Below are 15,700 nucleotides of genomic sequence, written 5' to 3'. Positions count from 1 at the left end.
TTAATGCTGCCTGATCACTGATTGACAAAGACTAGTTGCATTGTCGTCTCGTAACTCGACAGTACAGACTATGGCCGACCACGACATCAAGGGAGTGGCAGAGCCACCTGCTACAGATGATATTTCTAATTCAGACGAGCGCTCCGCATCCGTGGCGTCGAACTCGGCGGCGACGGGAGCAAAGAGCTCGGAGCAAGCTGCCAAGAGCCTTCCGAAGACTGGCGCTGATGCTGCCCTCCAACTTCTCAACGAAACTGGCCCTCTAGCCCGCACTATTGACCCAGAGCTGAATAGAAGGCTCAAGCACCGCATCGATACTCACATCATGCCGCTGATTTGCATCGTATACTTCTTGCAATATATCGACAAGACAGCCATCTCATATGCCAGCGTCACGGGCATTCAGCAATCCACTGGCCTCCACGGGAACCAATTCAACTGGGTTGCTTCCATCTTCTTCTTTGGTCAGCTCGCTTTCGAGTTCCCAACCATCCGACTCATCCAAATGTTTCCTCTTGCGAAGTACACCTCCATCAATATCATTTTATGGGGCGTCGTCCTAGCTTGCCTCGCCGCATGCAAGAACTACGCTGGCCTGCTTGTCTGCCGTTTTCTCCTTGGTGCGTTCGAAGCGGCTGTAGTGCCTGCATGGGTTCTCTTCACCTCCCAGTGGTACACCAAGCAGGAACAGGCATTCCGCGTCGGAATATGGTTCTCTGTCTGTGGTGCAGCTCAAATGTTTGGTGGCTTCTTCGCATATGGCGTCGCAACACACGTTGGAAAAGACCCCAACGCAGCTTTGAGGGGTTGGCAAGTGATCTTCTTGTTCCTTGGTCTGCTGACCGCACTCGTTGGTATCGCGTTCTTCTTCATCATGCCCGACTCGCCGGCCACTGCCAGATTTCTTTCTCAGGAAGAAAAGGCGACTCACCTTGAGCGAATCCGGGATAATGAGCAAGGTATTGGCTCGCAGGAGTTCAAATGGAAGCACGTCAAGGAGGCATTGCTCGACGTAATGACTTGGCTTTATGCTTTTTGGATCTTCGCGGCCAACATCCCCAACTCTATTGCAACCAGCTTTGGCAACATCTTAGTGCGAGGCATGGGATACACGAGTGAGGAGTCGCTTCTTCTCGTCACGCCACTCGGGGCTTACGAGATCGTGGCGTTGGTCGGCCTGACTTGGCTAGCAATGAAGACGAGACAACGACTCTACTGGTGCATTGCCGGTCACATCCCTGCCATTATCGGTGCTATTCTCATGGCTACAACTTCGAAGGTCCCAGCCTTGATCGGGTACTACACTTCAGGAGGTATCCCAATCGGATGGACGACGATTCTGGGACTGCAGAGCACCAATGTTGCAGGTTCCACCAAGAAAGTCACCGTCGCATGCATTGGGACCATCGCATACACCATTGGTAACATCATATCTCCTCAGACCTTCCAGGCCCGGGATGCGCCTAGGTATCTCCCTGCAAAGATATCCATCTGCATTATTTACTTCTTGGTTACAGTCGACTTATTCTTGATGCGCTGGGTGTTGGAGAGAAGGAACAAAAAGCGTGATGCTGAAAAGGCGGCTTTAGGAGATGCTTATAAAGTGGAGGAGAACCACGAGTTCTGGGATTTGACGGATCTCGAGAATAAAGAGTTTAGATATGAGTTATAAGCTGAAAATTATTGACGAATGTATCTTCGCCGCCTAATAGTACGTCCCTTGGGACACGTGTTTCTTTTCATATACAATCTCGTCTCGCAGCTTACCAGACCTCTTCCACTGTCTGTAGTTACATTAAGATGCTGTCATTGTCTTCGAACTGTCGCACAGGTGAAACCTTGAGACGAGTCAACTAGGTGCAGAGTCGATGTTGGTTCCACAGTTTAGTCAAGAGACTCTTTGAAACTCTGTGACTCGGAATCAGTAATGATACACCGCATTGAGACCCAAATCAGTTGCAGAATGTTTCTGCACTCACCCATGGTAGCTTTCCGAATGTCTATTCTATTAGCTAGGGGCTTCACTAACGATGGATCGGCGCCTAGAGAGTCTTGGTGGTTATAGTCATTCTCCTTGGTGGCAACCCAAGACGTCGGACGGCCCTGGCTTCTCCACTGGTTTCTGTCTAAGCGTCGCGATGGCACCTGGCTGTCATACCATATTCTTCTCGGCCCAAGACTTGATGTTGATGTTCTGTATTTAGTGCATTGCCCTCAAGGTATCGTGTTCATCGTGGTAGCGAGCGTAGCATTGTTGGCGAAAGACTCGGTTGCATCCTTCGGGATGTCCTCCAGCTGATGGCAGTCGCACTGCTTCATCCGTGTGAATGCCAGAAGCTTTTCCAGAACCGCGAATTCAACTTTCAACTTGATGCTGTAGACGATGGGTTTGCTAGTTGTCTGAAAGACGAAATAGCCCGTGTACTCCAGAATGACGAGCCCGGTGTCGAGGAGGAACACCAACACGAACATACTAATGAGGAAGCTGAGCAGGACCTTTGCCTCCTGCGCCTTGAACTCGAAGAGGCTTTTGAAGTTTCGAAATCCGGCCCTGACGAAGATTCCGGTGATGATCATTTCCTGCAGAGTAAACACCATCAAAGATGCCTTTTCGAATATCTTGAAGCGGGTGTCCCAGACTGGGCTATTGCCTGCCCAGACTCCAGCGAAGAGGACCGTCTGCGGAATGTGAACGCAGAAGAAGGACGTTATTATCAACGCTAACACCAACTGGATAGTGATGCGATTGTAAACGACGAGATGCAATCGTGACCACAATACGACGGACTGGCCCGTGACCATGCAGTACCAGCCAATATGGGCGAATATCCCCGGTATCACCGTTTTCGTCGGCTGCATAAACCGACCCAGGCCGCCACACGCATGAAGCAGGATGCCGGTGTTGGCAACTAGCATGCTCCAGAAGTATCGTCCGCTTCGTCGGCGAAATCTCGCAAAGATTAGGACGTATAACTCGAGGGCGTTATAGATACCAGCCGTCGCTAGGCACGTAATCGCGATTGCCTCCTCAGTTGACAGGTTCTGACCTATCGCCCCCTTGACCTGCGCCATATCTCGGGGCGAGGGGGCCAGAGAGGCCGCTTTCTTTGCTCAAGCTCGTACACAGATCGATGAATGATTCTTGTTTTGACCCTGTAATATCGTGAAGTTAGGTATAAGCCCAATAGAGATAACTGGAGCAAGCGGGGCCGATAAAGTCCGAGAAAGAGGACGTGATTAGTGGCCGGACCGAGATGGTTTTGATGTGTTTCACGGAATGCCATCATGGGGGAAGACTCGGCTACCCCCGACCTTCTCGCAATAGCAAGGTTCGCCCGATCGAGTCATTGAAACATCTGACCGTTTTGCCAAGATAGCTTGTAGGTACACTCGGGATCGCACTCTCGGTCTCTGCCACTTCACAAAGGTCTCAGTTCGTCTTGCTATCCGTGCAGACAATAATAAAGGGACCGAGCGAGAGAAATCGCGCTCCCTATCAAGCCAAGTATGCCATCCTGCCATGATTCTCGCTTCCTTTTACGTCAAGTTTCATCATACTCCCCCAAAGTTCGCTGCGATTGCTAGTATTGGGTTTTGGTTCGCTGTTGAGTAGCTGCTTGGTTCACTTGGCGATCATTGCCAAACCTTTCCTCGCCTTGGCTGAGCTTCGCTGTATCAGATTGGACATTATATGCATAATACTTACTTGGAATCACTTCCAGGCCCGGAAGCCGAACCATCGACTATTGAGCATTCAATAGCGCTACGCGACAGCGGTATGTGAATGGATAAAGATGAGCCGGCTTAGTGAAACTCAATGCGGAGGTAGTCTTGAGACAAGATGAGCCAAGAATTATCATCCCATCCAAAGCCACGTGGGACCATTAGATCTAGCTGCGATTCTACTTCAGACCGCTTCATTGACTTTGGCATCTTCCTTTGAGGCAATTATGACGACGCAGTATACAGCAACCGCGGCGAAGAACACAAATAAGGCAGTGATTGTACTGAACCAGCCGACGCCAATGCTTTGAATTGCAGGCAAACATGAAGCAGTACCGACAGCTGCGATAGCGTATCGGAAGAAGTAGTTTCCCGCTGGATGAACACAAAAGTTGTTGTTATTTTGATGTATAAGGCAAGCTGTAGTGTGTAGAAGAGGGACGAACCTATGACTTCGGCGCTCCGGCCTTTGAACACATCCAAGCAATACGTGTTGATGCTGGGGAATGCGATTACCTGGGCGAAGCCCTGGATAAACATGCAGATCACCGGAAGTGGGATCCCGCCGACCGCCTTCTCAATGGACCAGCCGTAAATAATGATGCAGATAGGGATCACAGCTCCCATTGCCACGAATGAGCTCCTCAGACGGTCCTCGGGGACTCTACGACCCCTGATCTTGATCCATTGCTTGACAGTTCGGTCGGCCCAGCGTCCTCCGGCATACGTGCCAAAGAAGAAGCCACACCCTGGTGCGAGGAAGAAGAGCCCTGATTCGAGAGGCGACGTCAAGTGAAACCTAGGGTTAATGACGTATCGGATAGGGGTGAGCAATGCTTGCATGTTCCACACTAAGGCCGAGGCAGCCATTCCCTAAGTCGCATGATTAGAACGGTGAATGATATAGAATAACTTCCGAGTGTAGCTTACAGCCACGAAGAGTTTAGGTATCAGCAAGAGAGCCAGTACACGGAACGGGTTTGCCCAGTCCCAGACCTGAGCTACCTTTGCCTTGGTGCTCAATCCCTTTAACTCGTCTGAGCGCAGTCGGTGGCTGGTTTCTGGGAGGAATGCCACCGCAAGGATTGCCGTGAGCCCGGCGAGAGCAGACTGGAACCAAAACAATGATCTCCAGCTATGGAAGTTCACCATAACGCCACCGATAAATGGGCCAAAGCTCTGACCGATGAGAGTGCCATTGAGGAAAAATGCAAGCGCGGTGCCTCGTTCCGTGGGCTTGTAGATGTCGCCGATGCAACTGGAGCCGAGCACCAAATATGCTGTTCCCGTGAACGCCGAAAACATACGGAAGACGAAGAAGGCTGCAAGGTTTGGCGACAAGGCCGTTCCTACATTGAAGGCAAAGAAGGTACATGCTGAGACAATGCAGGGCTGCGTGTTTTCTGTGAGCTCGTGCCGAGATATTGAACCGAAACTTGTCAACCTACCCATTTTCGACCGTAAACTTGACTGATAGGGCCCCAGAAGAGGGTGCATATGCCCATGAATAGAACATAGATGGCGTTGCTGACGTTGATGGTAGTTCCAGTTGTGTTGAGATCGGCAGCGATTTCGGGGATGGCAGCTAGAAGCAACAAGGAAGAGACCGTCGACGCAATCCCGCCGCATGCTACAACGGCTGTTACGAGCCTCTTCTTGGCTGGCGTGAACCTGTTGTAAACAGCCTCGGTGTCTTGGCGGCTTAGACTAGCATCGTTCACGTCCACGGCCGGCACAATACTGCCACTCTTCTCCGCATTGGAAGTTGTCGGTGCCAATTCCGGGGTTTCGGGCCGGCCGTCGCTGCTCGGCTCCGGCTTCTCAGACTGTTCGACTTCGTCATGGGACATGTTTGCGGGCTGCCGATGTGGGACGAGAGACCTGGCTTGGCTTTCTCCGTTCGACCATGCGGGGATGAATCTGAGAAAAGACCGTGACTTGGCGACCACATAGCACTGCCATTGCGCAAAAATGAATGGGAAATCCAAGTTTTTCAGAGCTAGCTGCCCGAAAAACTCGGCAAAGAAAGGACGTTGACCGACGGCATTGCGAAGAATCCACCCGGCGGAAACGTCTACCACATTGCACCTGGCTGACTTTTCCGACCTCGGTGACTGGACTGATAGATCATCCCTCGGAATAGCCCAGTTGTCCCCGCAAAATTGGTAGATGAATTGCTTCAAACAGAAGCCATCACTGCGTCCCCACGAATCAGACACCGCCTTGCTGAATTCAAGGTAGCATTGTTGGGGCGCGGGGTTTAGCCGCAACGGACATCTCCCGACGGGCTCACCCCGGGGCGAGCAATCGAGGCCAAATGGGTGGGGTTGACCGAGATCGAAACCAGCGCGGCAATGTTTGTGTCCTTACGGATCTTTTGTGTGGTACCCAGAGCTCCGAAATCGGCCGGCTCAGAACAAACGGCTCGGTCGCCGAATGCTCAGCCGGATTTGGTGTCGCGTGGTGTCAACGGACCTGTCGACCTGTTGTCCTGTGCCGGACTCGGCTCCAGTGGTACGGAATCGTATTTTGAAACAGAGGTACGAAAGACATTGTGTGGTTGAGCCGCATCTGTATCCGTAAACTTAAAGGGAGTGTGGTAGCAGAGTGGTGCGTGGAAGGCAGCCGATCACTTGCTATTCCTCAAAGTCGCATGTGTAGATATCCAAAAAGAAAAGCGAGAAAAAAATATTGCATAACCTGTCGCAAATACAAGAGCTCTACGGGGTTCATCCACAGCACATCAACGTCAATTAAGCTTCTCCAGAGCTGTGATTTGGAAGTTAGCCCGCAACTCTCACCTTATGGGAGGAGATTGACGAAGAGCGATACAGAGTAATTGAGAGGTGTGCCGATAGCCGGGCTGATGATGACCCGAGCAAAGGAACAAGATTCACTGCGGGGTGCGGGCACAATATGACTGCCCTCCCTGACCATCTGAAAGCAGAGAGTTGATTCGGGGAAACTTTCATCCTATCTGCTCTTGGACAGCACTAACAGATGCCACTCCTCCGACGTTGACAAGCTGCATCCTCAAGCATTTACACAACTCGCACAACGATGGACAAGGGACCGGGTGCAGCCAATGATACGCAAGCTCTCAGCATCGACGACTTCACCGCCGCGCTTGAGTTGGACTTCATTACGTCGAACTTTGTCAACAATCAGCAACTCGACATTACCAGCTTTGGAACTGGACAAGACGAAACTTCAAAGAATTTACAGGGCATCGGTTCTATTGAACCTCTCAGTGTTCTTGGTGTTGAGTCATCTCATCAACAAGATGCATTTGCGATTGGCCCCGCCCCAACCGCTCTTGGTAGCCAACATGTCAGCATGGACTTTGTCGAGAGGCAACCGGTGAACAACGCCAACCAATTTGACGAGCCTGGCGTGTTTATGTTCTCAGAAGCCTTGGGCGACGGAGAGCCTATGGGACACCTATTTGGCAACGAAGGGAATATCATACCATCACTCCAGCCTTCAGATACCACAACGCCGCCGAAGATCGGAACTCGCTTCTCATCCAAGTCCCTCCGCATTCTGAAGACATGGCTGGCCAACAACAACCATCACCCGTACCCAACCACCGAGGACATGGAAATATTGCAGCGGCAGACTGGCCTCAGCAGACAGCAGATTACCAATTGGCTGGCCAACACCCGCAGACGGACGCGCTTCAAAGTGCCGCCAAAACGTCCGCCTTCTCCGGCGATTACCTCTTCAAGAACCATGCCCATCGACATTCCTGCAGGCTCCAGCCTTTCCGACACCTTCCAACATTTGAATCCTCTCCAGAGATGGCAGGTTTCACCTCCAGAGCATGAACCTGCGTCCGTATCGGCTATTGCCAACGCTGTGTCTGGATTTTCGTCAGAAGGGGAAGACTTGGGCGACCGATCCTTGACAGACACCATTCCGACGCGGTCCTTGTACGGGCAGTCTTCGGCAAGCAGTGCAGGAACGTCTCACTCCAGTAGAAGCTCGGCCAACTCAGCATATTCACACAACTCTCACACGTCTCTGAGGTCTCTCGAACCCCTTGGGAAAAGTGCAGTCAAGCGGAGGCGGCGTCGAGCGCTGGCGAAACGCCCTGAGGCCAAGGGCACAGGAACCCTTTGGCAGACCAGCAACACATATCAGTGCACGTTCTGTACAGAGACGTTCAAGACCAAACACAACTGGCAGCGTCACGAAAAGTCGTTGCATCTCTCTCTCGAGCGCTGGGAATGCGCTCCGACCGGCGCGACTGTCCCTGACGCCATCGGGCAGCCAGTTTGCATCTTTTGCAGCGAAGCGAACCCGAATAAGGAACATTTAGAGAAGCATAATTATCAAGCATGTAGGGACCGTCAGCCTGAGGACCGGACATTTTATCGGAAAGATCACCTGCAGCAACACTTGAAGCTGGTTCATGATGCCAAATTCTTGAGGTGGCCTATGGGAGATTGGAAATACGAAAGCGAGATTATACGTTCCCGGTGCGGCTTTTGCGGTCACACAATGTCTTCGTGGACCGACCGGATAGATCATCTGGCCGAGCACTTCAAAGACGGAAAGACGATGGCAGATTGGCACGGTGATTGGGGATTCGACGACAATGTCTTGAACATGGTCGAGAACTCGGTGCAGCCTTGTAAGTGCCGCTGTGTCGTTAGAGAACTCAAGCATGCAAGATCTAATCGGTGCTGCTCAGACTTGATTCACATGGAACGCAACTCGCCATGGCCTTTTACAACGAAGCAAGGTGTTCCAGAGACACCGCCCAATGCCTACGAGCTGATCAAGCTAGAGCTTGAACACTTTTCCGCCGAGCACCAAAACACCAAGGACGAGATGCCTACGAATGCAGAACTTTTATACGAGAGCTGCTGCGTCATTTTTGGATGCGACTCAATTTCATTTTCCAAGAGACCTGCAACGTCAACCCAGAGCTGGCTGCGAGATCTGCTCATGTCATCCGAATCCATCGTACAGCAGGCGCGGGTCCGACCGATGAAGAATAACGCAAGGTCACGATTCACGTATCTTAGCATAAACGGTAAAGCGTGCATCTTTGAGGCCTGCGGTTTGGAAGAGCAACTGCAGAGCTACGTGGAGATATCCAAGTTGATTGAGCCACAAATTTCCGACGACGAGTTGCAACGAGAGGCCTGCAAAATCGTCGAAAGAATCGAGGCCTCTTCGCTCAATCCGTCGGATTTCTTTACAAACTTTTTGTTTAGTCTCATCAATGGCTCTCCTCACTGGCTTGCCGCATTCCGTCATCGGACTGGACTCTCGCCGTCGGAGGCCTCGAATGCTGTTCCTCCCTCCAGCGTATCCGAAGGCCTTCTAGGCTCCATAGCAGCTGAGGCCGGCCTTGAGTTTTCGGGGGCGAATCTTTCTTCAGGTAGTACACCTGATCCGACACAGGTGAATGCTAGCGGCGGTAAGACGGGCGACATCAGCAAGGTGTACTCGACCTCCTCGTTCTTCGTCAATGACGACAATTGCTATAGGAAGCTCATGAAAGAGCTCACTCGTTTCGTGACCATCACGACGTCGCCACGCAATCCGAACAGACGAATTCCCACCGATGCCGAACTACAACATCAGGCGAGGTGGATTTCCTTCGAAGAGTAATACCTCTTGAACATTCCCTATGATAACTCAGAGCTAACGATAGCTTAGTGACGATCCATGGAATCAGACTCCAGCGGACAACCCAGACTGGCTTCGAGACTTCAAGCGGGAGATGGGCATTCTTGACGATGACCCAGGATTGAGTCCTTCGTGAACAAGATTTTTGCCTCCAATGTGGCTGCCAGAGACTAGGCTATCAATTCGTTGGACTGCCCATGGTTCAAGGTGCATAGCTTCTCAGCCCCCATGCGTTAGACTCCACGCGAAAGGCGTAGCATTTAACCCTGTCAATCTCTGTATTCTAGAACAGGAATCCACCATTGAAGTCCTTAGAGACGATGACTCGAGAGACCTTGGTACAAATAATGTTCTCGCTCACATCGCAGCGATACCGGCCAAATCCACACGCGCCCTGCGCATTTGGATCACAAGTACTCCGTAGGGCGTAGGGAGCAGTTGACATGGATTTTATGGGGCTTATCCGCAGGGACTACTCCGTAACCTGTCCCATTGATAGAATTGCCGCCCTAGGGCGTGAGTCTATCTCGCTAAAACCACTGATTCATCCACCCTCATCGAATAAATTTAGAGATTTCGAAAGGTACTAGTCGTGTGTGTAGTATTAAAGCGAAACATTTGTCTTTACCGTATCCATGAATATCTTTCAATGGGAAGACGTTTTCCCGATTTTTCAAAGCCAACGTGTTATCCATCTCACGCAGGGTAGTGTAAGATTAGAAGGTTCCGGTGCTTATCTTCATACGTGTTCATTCCTCCCTATCGCGTTTTCGACAACCATTCACAAAACTTCGAAGACCAGGCTTTGGACAATGCGTGTTGGTTTTCTGGGTTTGGGGTTCATGGGCACCCCGATGGCCCTGAACCTCGCTCACAAATTTCCACTGACCGTGTGGAACCGGACTGCTTCCAAATACCCAGCGCTCACAAAAGTTGGTGCTAAGATCGGCGATACACCGGCGGCGGTGGCCCATCAATCTGATGTGATCTTCACTATGCTCTTCGACGGCCCAGCGTTAATCTCGATTTTCAACAACGACTTTAAATCGGCACTCCGCGGCAAAACTTTGATAAACACGAGCTCGATTCCGTTGGAAGTCAGCAGACAGGTAGCGGATCATGTTCACAAAGCGGGAGGCAACTTCCTCGAAATGCCGGTCAGCGGCAGCAAAATCCCGGCGGAGCAGGGTAAATTAGTGGGTCTCATGGCCGGCGATCCGGCCGTGGCGGAGAGCATGCGGGCGGTGGTGGAGCCGCTTACCACCGCTGCCGTATATTGCGGGCCCATCGGCTCAGGCCTAAAGACCAAGTACGCGGTCAATCTCTACCTTAACACCATGACGGTCGCTCTTGCAGAGTCGTTCAGTCTCGCTCGGGCGCAGGGCCTCGATCTCGATGCTTTCGGACAGGTACTCGACGCCGGTCCTATGGCTTCCGCATATTCGAAGATCAAGGTCGCCAAAGTTGTCAATGGGGATTGGGACCCACAAGCATCTATGAAGGATTGCTACAATAGCATGCAACTCATCACCGAAGCCACGAAGCGGGCGAACGTACAGTCGCCTCTGGCAGAGTTGTGTCGTTCGATCTACGGCCAGGCGAGCGATGCCGGCCTGGGCGAGGAGGATATGATTGCGGTGTACAAAGTCTTTCAGCCAACCCCACTCTAGGAACAAATGCAAGGAATACCTGAGATCGCTCAGACAAAGGGAGCGTTGCTCGGTCTACGGAGCCCACGAAATTCTGGAGCTTCTTGAACGAGCCTCTACCCTCGAGAAGCCCGAATAACGGGTGGGGACAATACCGAGAAACCGCCAGTGTGACGTCGGACACACATAGCAAGGCAGCGACTGTCCTTGATGGAGAAGACCAAGCCCATCAAAAATCTACTCATCTACGACCTCAGTCTCCTCGAGTAGTCTGGAACACTGCCAACTATACGGTAGAACATATCAAAATAGCAAAGCGGAGGGTACTGGGCTCCGAACGACCAGAAACAGAATGAGGGACTCGATCTTATTCACCCTGCTCTTTTGATACTTCTGGATACCCGCTTATCTTTCATTCCCGTTAAGGGAGACGATGGGCCTGGATGAGTCCTCGATGTTGGAATGGGAACCGGAATTTGGGCCATTTACTTTGGGGACCAGTACCCGAAGTCCAAGGTCAATCCAACCTGGCTTAGTACTATCGAACATCGAATTTATCCTTGACGATTGCACTTTGAATTGGACTTGGCCGGTGAGAAAATAGGTCGAATACTTACTACTTGCCAGGGACGCAACATCAAGAATCTCTTACAAGAGACTGGAGTCGTTCACATTGTGGAACCAAAAACGAAGGCACCACCTACGTACGAGTGGCCCAGCGACCCAAAGCTAGAGGAAGCTAGGGACTTATTCCAGCTTGCATTCCATGGAAGTCTTTCTATTTTTGGCATGTATCTTCTTACACAAGTTCTGAGATTGACACGCAAAGATGTCGACGCATTGATATGATATCAGAGATGCGTAAGGAGTCCCGAAAGAAATCCAACTGCCATTGGTCCGAAGTCTAAGTGTCTAGTGATTCAGGCTTGAACCCCATGAGCTGCCTAAATTTCTGTAGGACAATCGTATATGGAAGAAAACCATAAGCCAACTAGACCGTCTGTTGGATTCCGCGTTGATGAAGACTGCTTATGGTGTGTAACCTTCATATTCGGGGGCTTGGAGAGCGGTCCAAATCCCAGAGCTCGGGCTTGGATGAGAGGGCCATTCTCGTGGCTGACGCTTGGCGGAGTGCCCAGGGAAGATCTACGAACTGGTCTTCCAGCGAGAAAACGAATTTTGCAGCTAGCTTAACAAGCTGGTCACTTTACTGGACCTATCTACATTTCGATGAACTCTGGATCAACACGTGCGATGAATGTCAAGAATGAACGATACTCGGTTGCCGTCGGCTCAGCTATCAACGGAGTAGTCCGAATGCCACATACCCAAGTGGATGAATCTGGATATTTGGAGACCGGCATAGTCACAAGGCAGCTCAAGGTTTTCGGCCATGATCATAGCGGGGAAGCTGCAGTAAGACCGGTCAAGATGACGTAGATGGAACCGTGGAAGCGGTAATCATCTATGAACCGGACCATTCTCTTCGCAGGTTTGAAGAAATCAAAATTTCACTCTGACATCAAACAATAAGTACTGTCGCGCAATTAACTTACTTTAAGATGGCACAGAACGAACCACAAGCAGTTCAAGTGACCAAGTCATCCGATGGTATTACCACCATAACCATCAACCGAGAGCACCGAAGGAATGCAATCGATGGACCGACTGCTCACAAACTCACCGACGCCTTCTTAGCTTTCGAAAACGACCCTGTCCAGAAGGTGTGTGTCTTCAATGGAGCAAATGGCACTTTCTGTGCTGGCTTCGACCTCCATGAGGTCGCAAAGTATGGGCATGGGTCTGTGAAAGGAGGCTACAATGGGCCCATCATCGAACGCAGTCATCGAGTTCAAAGCCGCAATATCGGGCCCATCGGCCCATCACGAATGCAAATTAAGAAGCCAGTCATCAGTGCAGTATCAGGGTATGCTGTTGCCGGAGGTTTGGAACTTTCTCTCCTCGGAGACATCCGTGTTGCTGAAGATGATGCGGTCTTTGGAGTCTTTTGCCGACGGTTCGGCGTCCCTCTCATTGACGGCGGCACTGTTCGCTTACAAGCCATCGTGGGTCTCGGTCGAGCCCTCGATATGATACTCACGGGCCGCGGAGTATCTGCAGAAGAAGCGTTGCAGATGGGCCTGGCTAATCGGGTTGTGCCCAAGGGCCAGGCTCTGGCAGAAGCAACAAGTATTGCTCGACAATTGCTGGCGTTCCCACAGGCCTGCATGAACACTGACAGAACGAGCTGTTACTACTCGACTTACAACGCTAGCTCATTCGAGGATGCTCTGAGCAACGAATTCGACCAGGGAATCAGAGTGATCAACATGGAGAGTGTTCGGGGTGCAACGGAATTTTCCAAGGGAGCGGGAAGGCATGGAAAGTTCGAAAAGGCCAAGATTTGAGGCTTTGGCTAGATTGACGGCAGGTTGGAAACTGGCCGGGTCAAAATGCCGACATCGGAATCTGCAAACTTTAGGGAGCTTAGCCAGCACAGAAACCTGGCTGTTTTGAACTAGTGAAGGGCGCAGAATGTCATATGGGGACCTTGTCAAGAGTGCACGCGTTTCGGTGACTGGGGCGCCAAGTGGCCCACGTATGGAACAGGGTGAGCAATAGCCTTGGAGTTGGGAGTCAACTATGACTACCATCCATGAGAAATATTCAAATTGTTCTTCGCTGATTGGTAAGAAAAGTAGGGTGAGCAAGCGGATTTGAGAATTCGGACTTTCTCAGCTCACCAACGGAATGGATTATGATATTGCTGCGGAGTAGTCGGCGTAATCGGCGTAGAGTCAAGCACGCAAGTAGCGAAGTCTTTGTAGGCTTGCACACATGTAAAAATGAACTAGCTAACCTATCCGAGAATAGAAGTCTTATTCTCACAGTATTCATAATTACTTTGAAAAGGCCATGTGTTTCAGTTTTGTCCAATTTCATGAACTCCGAAATGTTGCAGAATCCCGTGCTTCAACATGACAGCCAACCAAGCTGGCTCCAATCACCGATCCAAGCCGTCAGCTTCAGCTTTCAGGTCCAGTGCTTCTGCCGCACTGTCAGGCGGAATATTCAATGAGAAGGGAACCATGCGAGCAATCGGCAATAAAATGATGTCGATGACAAAACTGATCGGCATGCCAACGAGAAGTGACGTAGAAGTTCATGTCGACCATCATTACACGTCGAAGATATACTCCGCAGGATCCCAGGTTTCCGGCACCGTCAAAGTAAACACGCAACAGGATACAGCTTTCGGGTTCGTCGAGATTAATCTCCTGGGAAAAGCCATTGTTCGACGGGAAGATGTCCACGTCATGACCGAAACGATACAGACACTCTTAAAGCTGTACATGCCTGTACCCGAATCGGCTTACCCTTCAACGAGGTTATTCAGACGTGGACACACTTACTCAATACCCTTCAGCTTCATCATTCCGCATCAACTCACCAGCAACGTATGCCAATACGAAGTCCAAACAGAAGCAGTGCGGCACCATCATCTCCGCCTGCCGTCTTCATTGACCGGATTTGAGAAGGATGATTTAGCAACAAGTATGGCAAAGATACAATACAGTGTGAGGGCCAGGGTTTTCAATATCGACGATGGTAGTACCGTACAACTACCGGCACCGATTCTTGAGTCTGAGCATCCGATTAGCATCCTCGCGCCATCCCCGGAAGATCCGCCCCTAGTCCTCGACAAGCACGACCTTCATTACGTTTTCGAGAGTACCAAACCTGTCAGAAAGAACATATTCTCTGTACCTACAGGCCAGATCACGGCCAAGACATTCCAACCCCAAGCTATCCGGTTGAGCTCTGATGGACACGCGGCATCCAGTTCGTCAGCCTACATAGACATTGCTTTCTGGCCCACGGCGCCAGATATGCTACCGCCGCAGGTCAAGATCAAGTCTACGAGTATATTGGCGCAGAACTGGGCTTCTACGCGACCGGCACAAAGCTTTCCCAACGTTGGCGTAAATCGAGAGCCAACAACACTGTCTACCCCTACTATCGTCAACGCCACAAACATAACACCGTGGGTTCAACATGTTCACATTCTGGAGGATGGAAAATCAGGAAGAACTAAGGGAGGTAATCGAGGATCGAGAGACATCACGGTGATACGCAACAGCAGCACCCAGGATGACGGTGTACCAATTACATATACATGTTCGACGCGAGTCGATTTCGGACTGCCAACCTCAAGCCACGTTTTTCCGCCTACATTCCACTCCTGCTTGATTTCGCGGACGTATACTCTTGAGATCAAGGTCACGGCGGGAGGAGCTGAGCTTCCCCTGTTGGTGCCTGTCCAGATATTCAAGGAACAAGAAAGTGGACGCTCTCAGGCGTCCACAGAGTCGGAGTTGCCTAGCTGGGATAATGTTGGAGGCGAAGCTGTCTACGCACGTTTGAGGGAGCATCGCCGAGCGCTGTGAGGGAACATCAATCCACATCACTAAGCGGCCGAATCCAACCAAAGACGACGACTAGTCCGCTACAAAGAGCAAGATTATCTAGCGAACTTCTTAGTTTGAGATTCGGAGTGATTGGACGAGAGCCACATCCATAGATCATGTAAGAAAACAGGAAGGCGCGGCTTAGAAAATGCTAGATACCAGGGACAATGAGCCAGGGATAATGAGGGTAAAACTACGCTATATTGATATCTTGTG

At 51.0% G+C, this 15,700-nt stretch overlaps 7 protein-coding genes across 7 annotated transcripts; 5 read left to right on the top strand and 2 right to left on the bottom strand.

The window, feature by feature from the left end:
• Window positions 1-70: 70 nt before the first annotated feature.
• On the top strand, window positions 71-1,672 carry CTAM01_10758 (major facilitator superfamily transporter; the record flags this gene model as incomplete). The annotated part of the gene is made up of 1 exon (XM_060526772.1): window positions 71-1,672. The coding sequence occupies one exon, from the start codon at window positions 71-73 to the stop codon at window positions 1,670-1,672; it is 1,602 nt and encodes a 533-aa protein (XP_060378560.1).
• Window positions 1,673-2,214: 542 nt separating this feature from the next.
• On the bottom strand, window positions 2,215-3,072 carry CTAM01_10757 (uncharacterized protein; the record flags this gene model as incomplete). Its single annotated transcript, XM_060526771.1, has 1 exon — window positions 2,215-3,072. The coding sequence occupies one exon, from the start codon at window positions 3,070-3,072 to the stop codon at window positions 2,215-2,217; it is 858 nt and encodes a 285-aa protein (XP_060378559.1).
• Window positions 3,073-3,907: 835 nt separating this feature from the next.
• On the bottom strand, window positions 3,908-5,573 carry CTAM01_10756 (major facilitator superfamily transporter; the record flags this gene model as incomplete). The annotated part of the gene is made up of 4 exons (XM_060526770.1): window positions 3,908-4,098; window positions 4,170-4,596; window positions 4,654-5,115; window positions 5,172-5,573. The coding sequence occupies 4 exons, from the start codon at window positions 5,571-5,573 to the stop codon at window positions 3,908-3,910; spliced, it is 1,482 nt and encodes a 493-aa protein (XP_060378558.1).
• Window positions 5,574-6,783: 1,210 nt separating this feature from the next.
• Window positions 6,784-9,502, top strand: CTAM01_10755 (homeobox and C2H2 transcription factor; the record flags this gene model as incomplete). Its single annotated transcript, XM_060526769.1, has 3 exons — window positions 6,784-8,359; window positions 8,420-9,344; window positions 9,397-9,502. 3 exons carry the CDS (start codon window positions 6,784-6,786, stop codon window positions 9,500-9,502), a joined length of 2,607 nt encoding a protein of 868 aa, XP_060378557.1.
• Window positions 9,503-10,178: 676 nt separating this feature from the next.
• On the top strand, window positions 10,179-11,036 carry CTAM01_10754 (uncharacterized protein; the record flags this gene model as incomplete). The annotated part of the gene is made up of 1 exon (XM_060526768.1): window positions 10,179-11,036. The coding sequence occupies one exon, from the start codon at window positions 10,179-10,181 to the stop codon at window positions 11,034-11,036; it is 858 nt and encodes a 285-aa protein (XP_060378556.1).
• A 1,541-nt stretch (window positions 11,037-12,577) lies between these two features.
• CTAM01_10753 (enoyl-CoA hydratase) lies at window positions 12,578-13,423 on the top strand (the record flags this gene model as incomplete). Its single annotated transcript, XM_060526767.1, has 1 exon — window positions 12,578-13,423. One exon carries the CDS (start codon window positions 12,578-12,580, stop codon window positions 13,421-13,423), a length of 846 nt encoding a protein of 281 aa, XP_060378555.1.
• A 570-nt stretch (window positions 13,424-13,993) lies between these two features.
• Window positions 13,994-15,463, top strand: CTAM01_10752 (arrestin; the record flags this gene model as incomplete). The annotated part of the gene is made up of 1 exon (XM_060526766.1): window positions 13,994-15,463. The coding sequence occupies one exon, from the start codon at window positions 13,994-13,996 to the stop codon at window positions 15,461-15,463; it is 1,470 nt and encodes a 489-aa protein (XP_060378554.1).
• Between the last annotated feature and the right edge of the window lie 237 nt (window positions 15,464-15,700).

The sequence above is a fragment of the Colletotrichum tamarilloi genome (genome assembly GCF_030869305.1).
Source record: "Colletotrichum tamarilloi strain Tom-12 chromosome Unknown Scaffold_52.1, whole genome shotgun sequence".
Taxonomy (NCBI): Eukaryota; Fungi; Ascomycota; class Sordariomycetes; order Glomerellales; family Glomerellaceae; genus Colletotrichum; species Colletotrichum tamarilloi.
The sequence above is the reverse complement of the archived record's forward strand: the minus strand, read 5'-3'. Positions and strand labels throughout refer to the sequence as shown.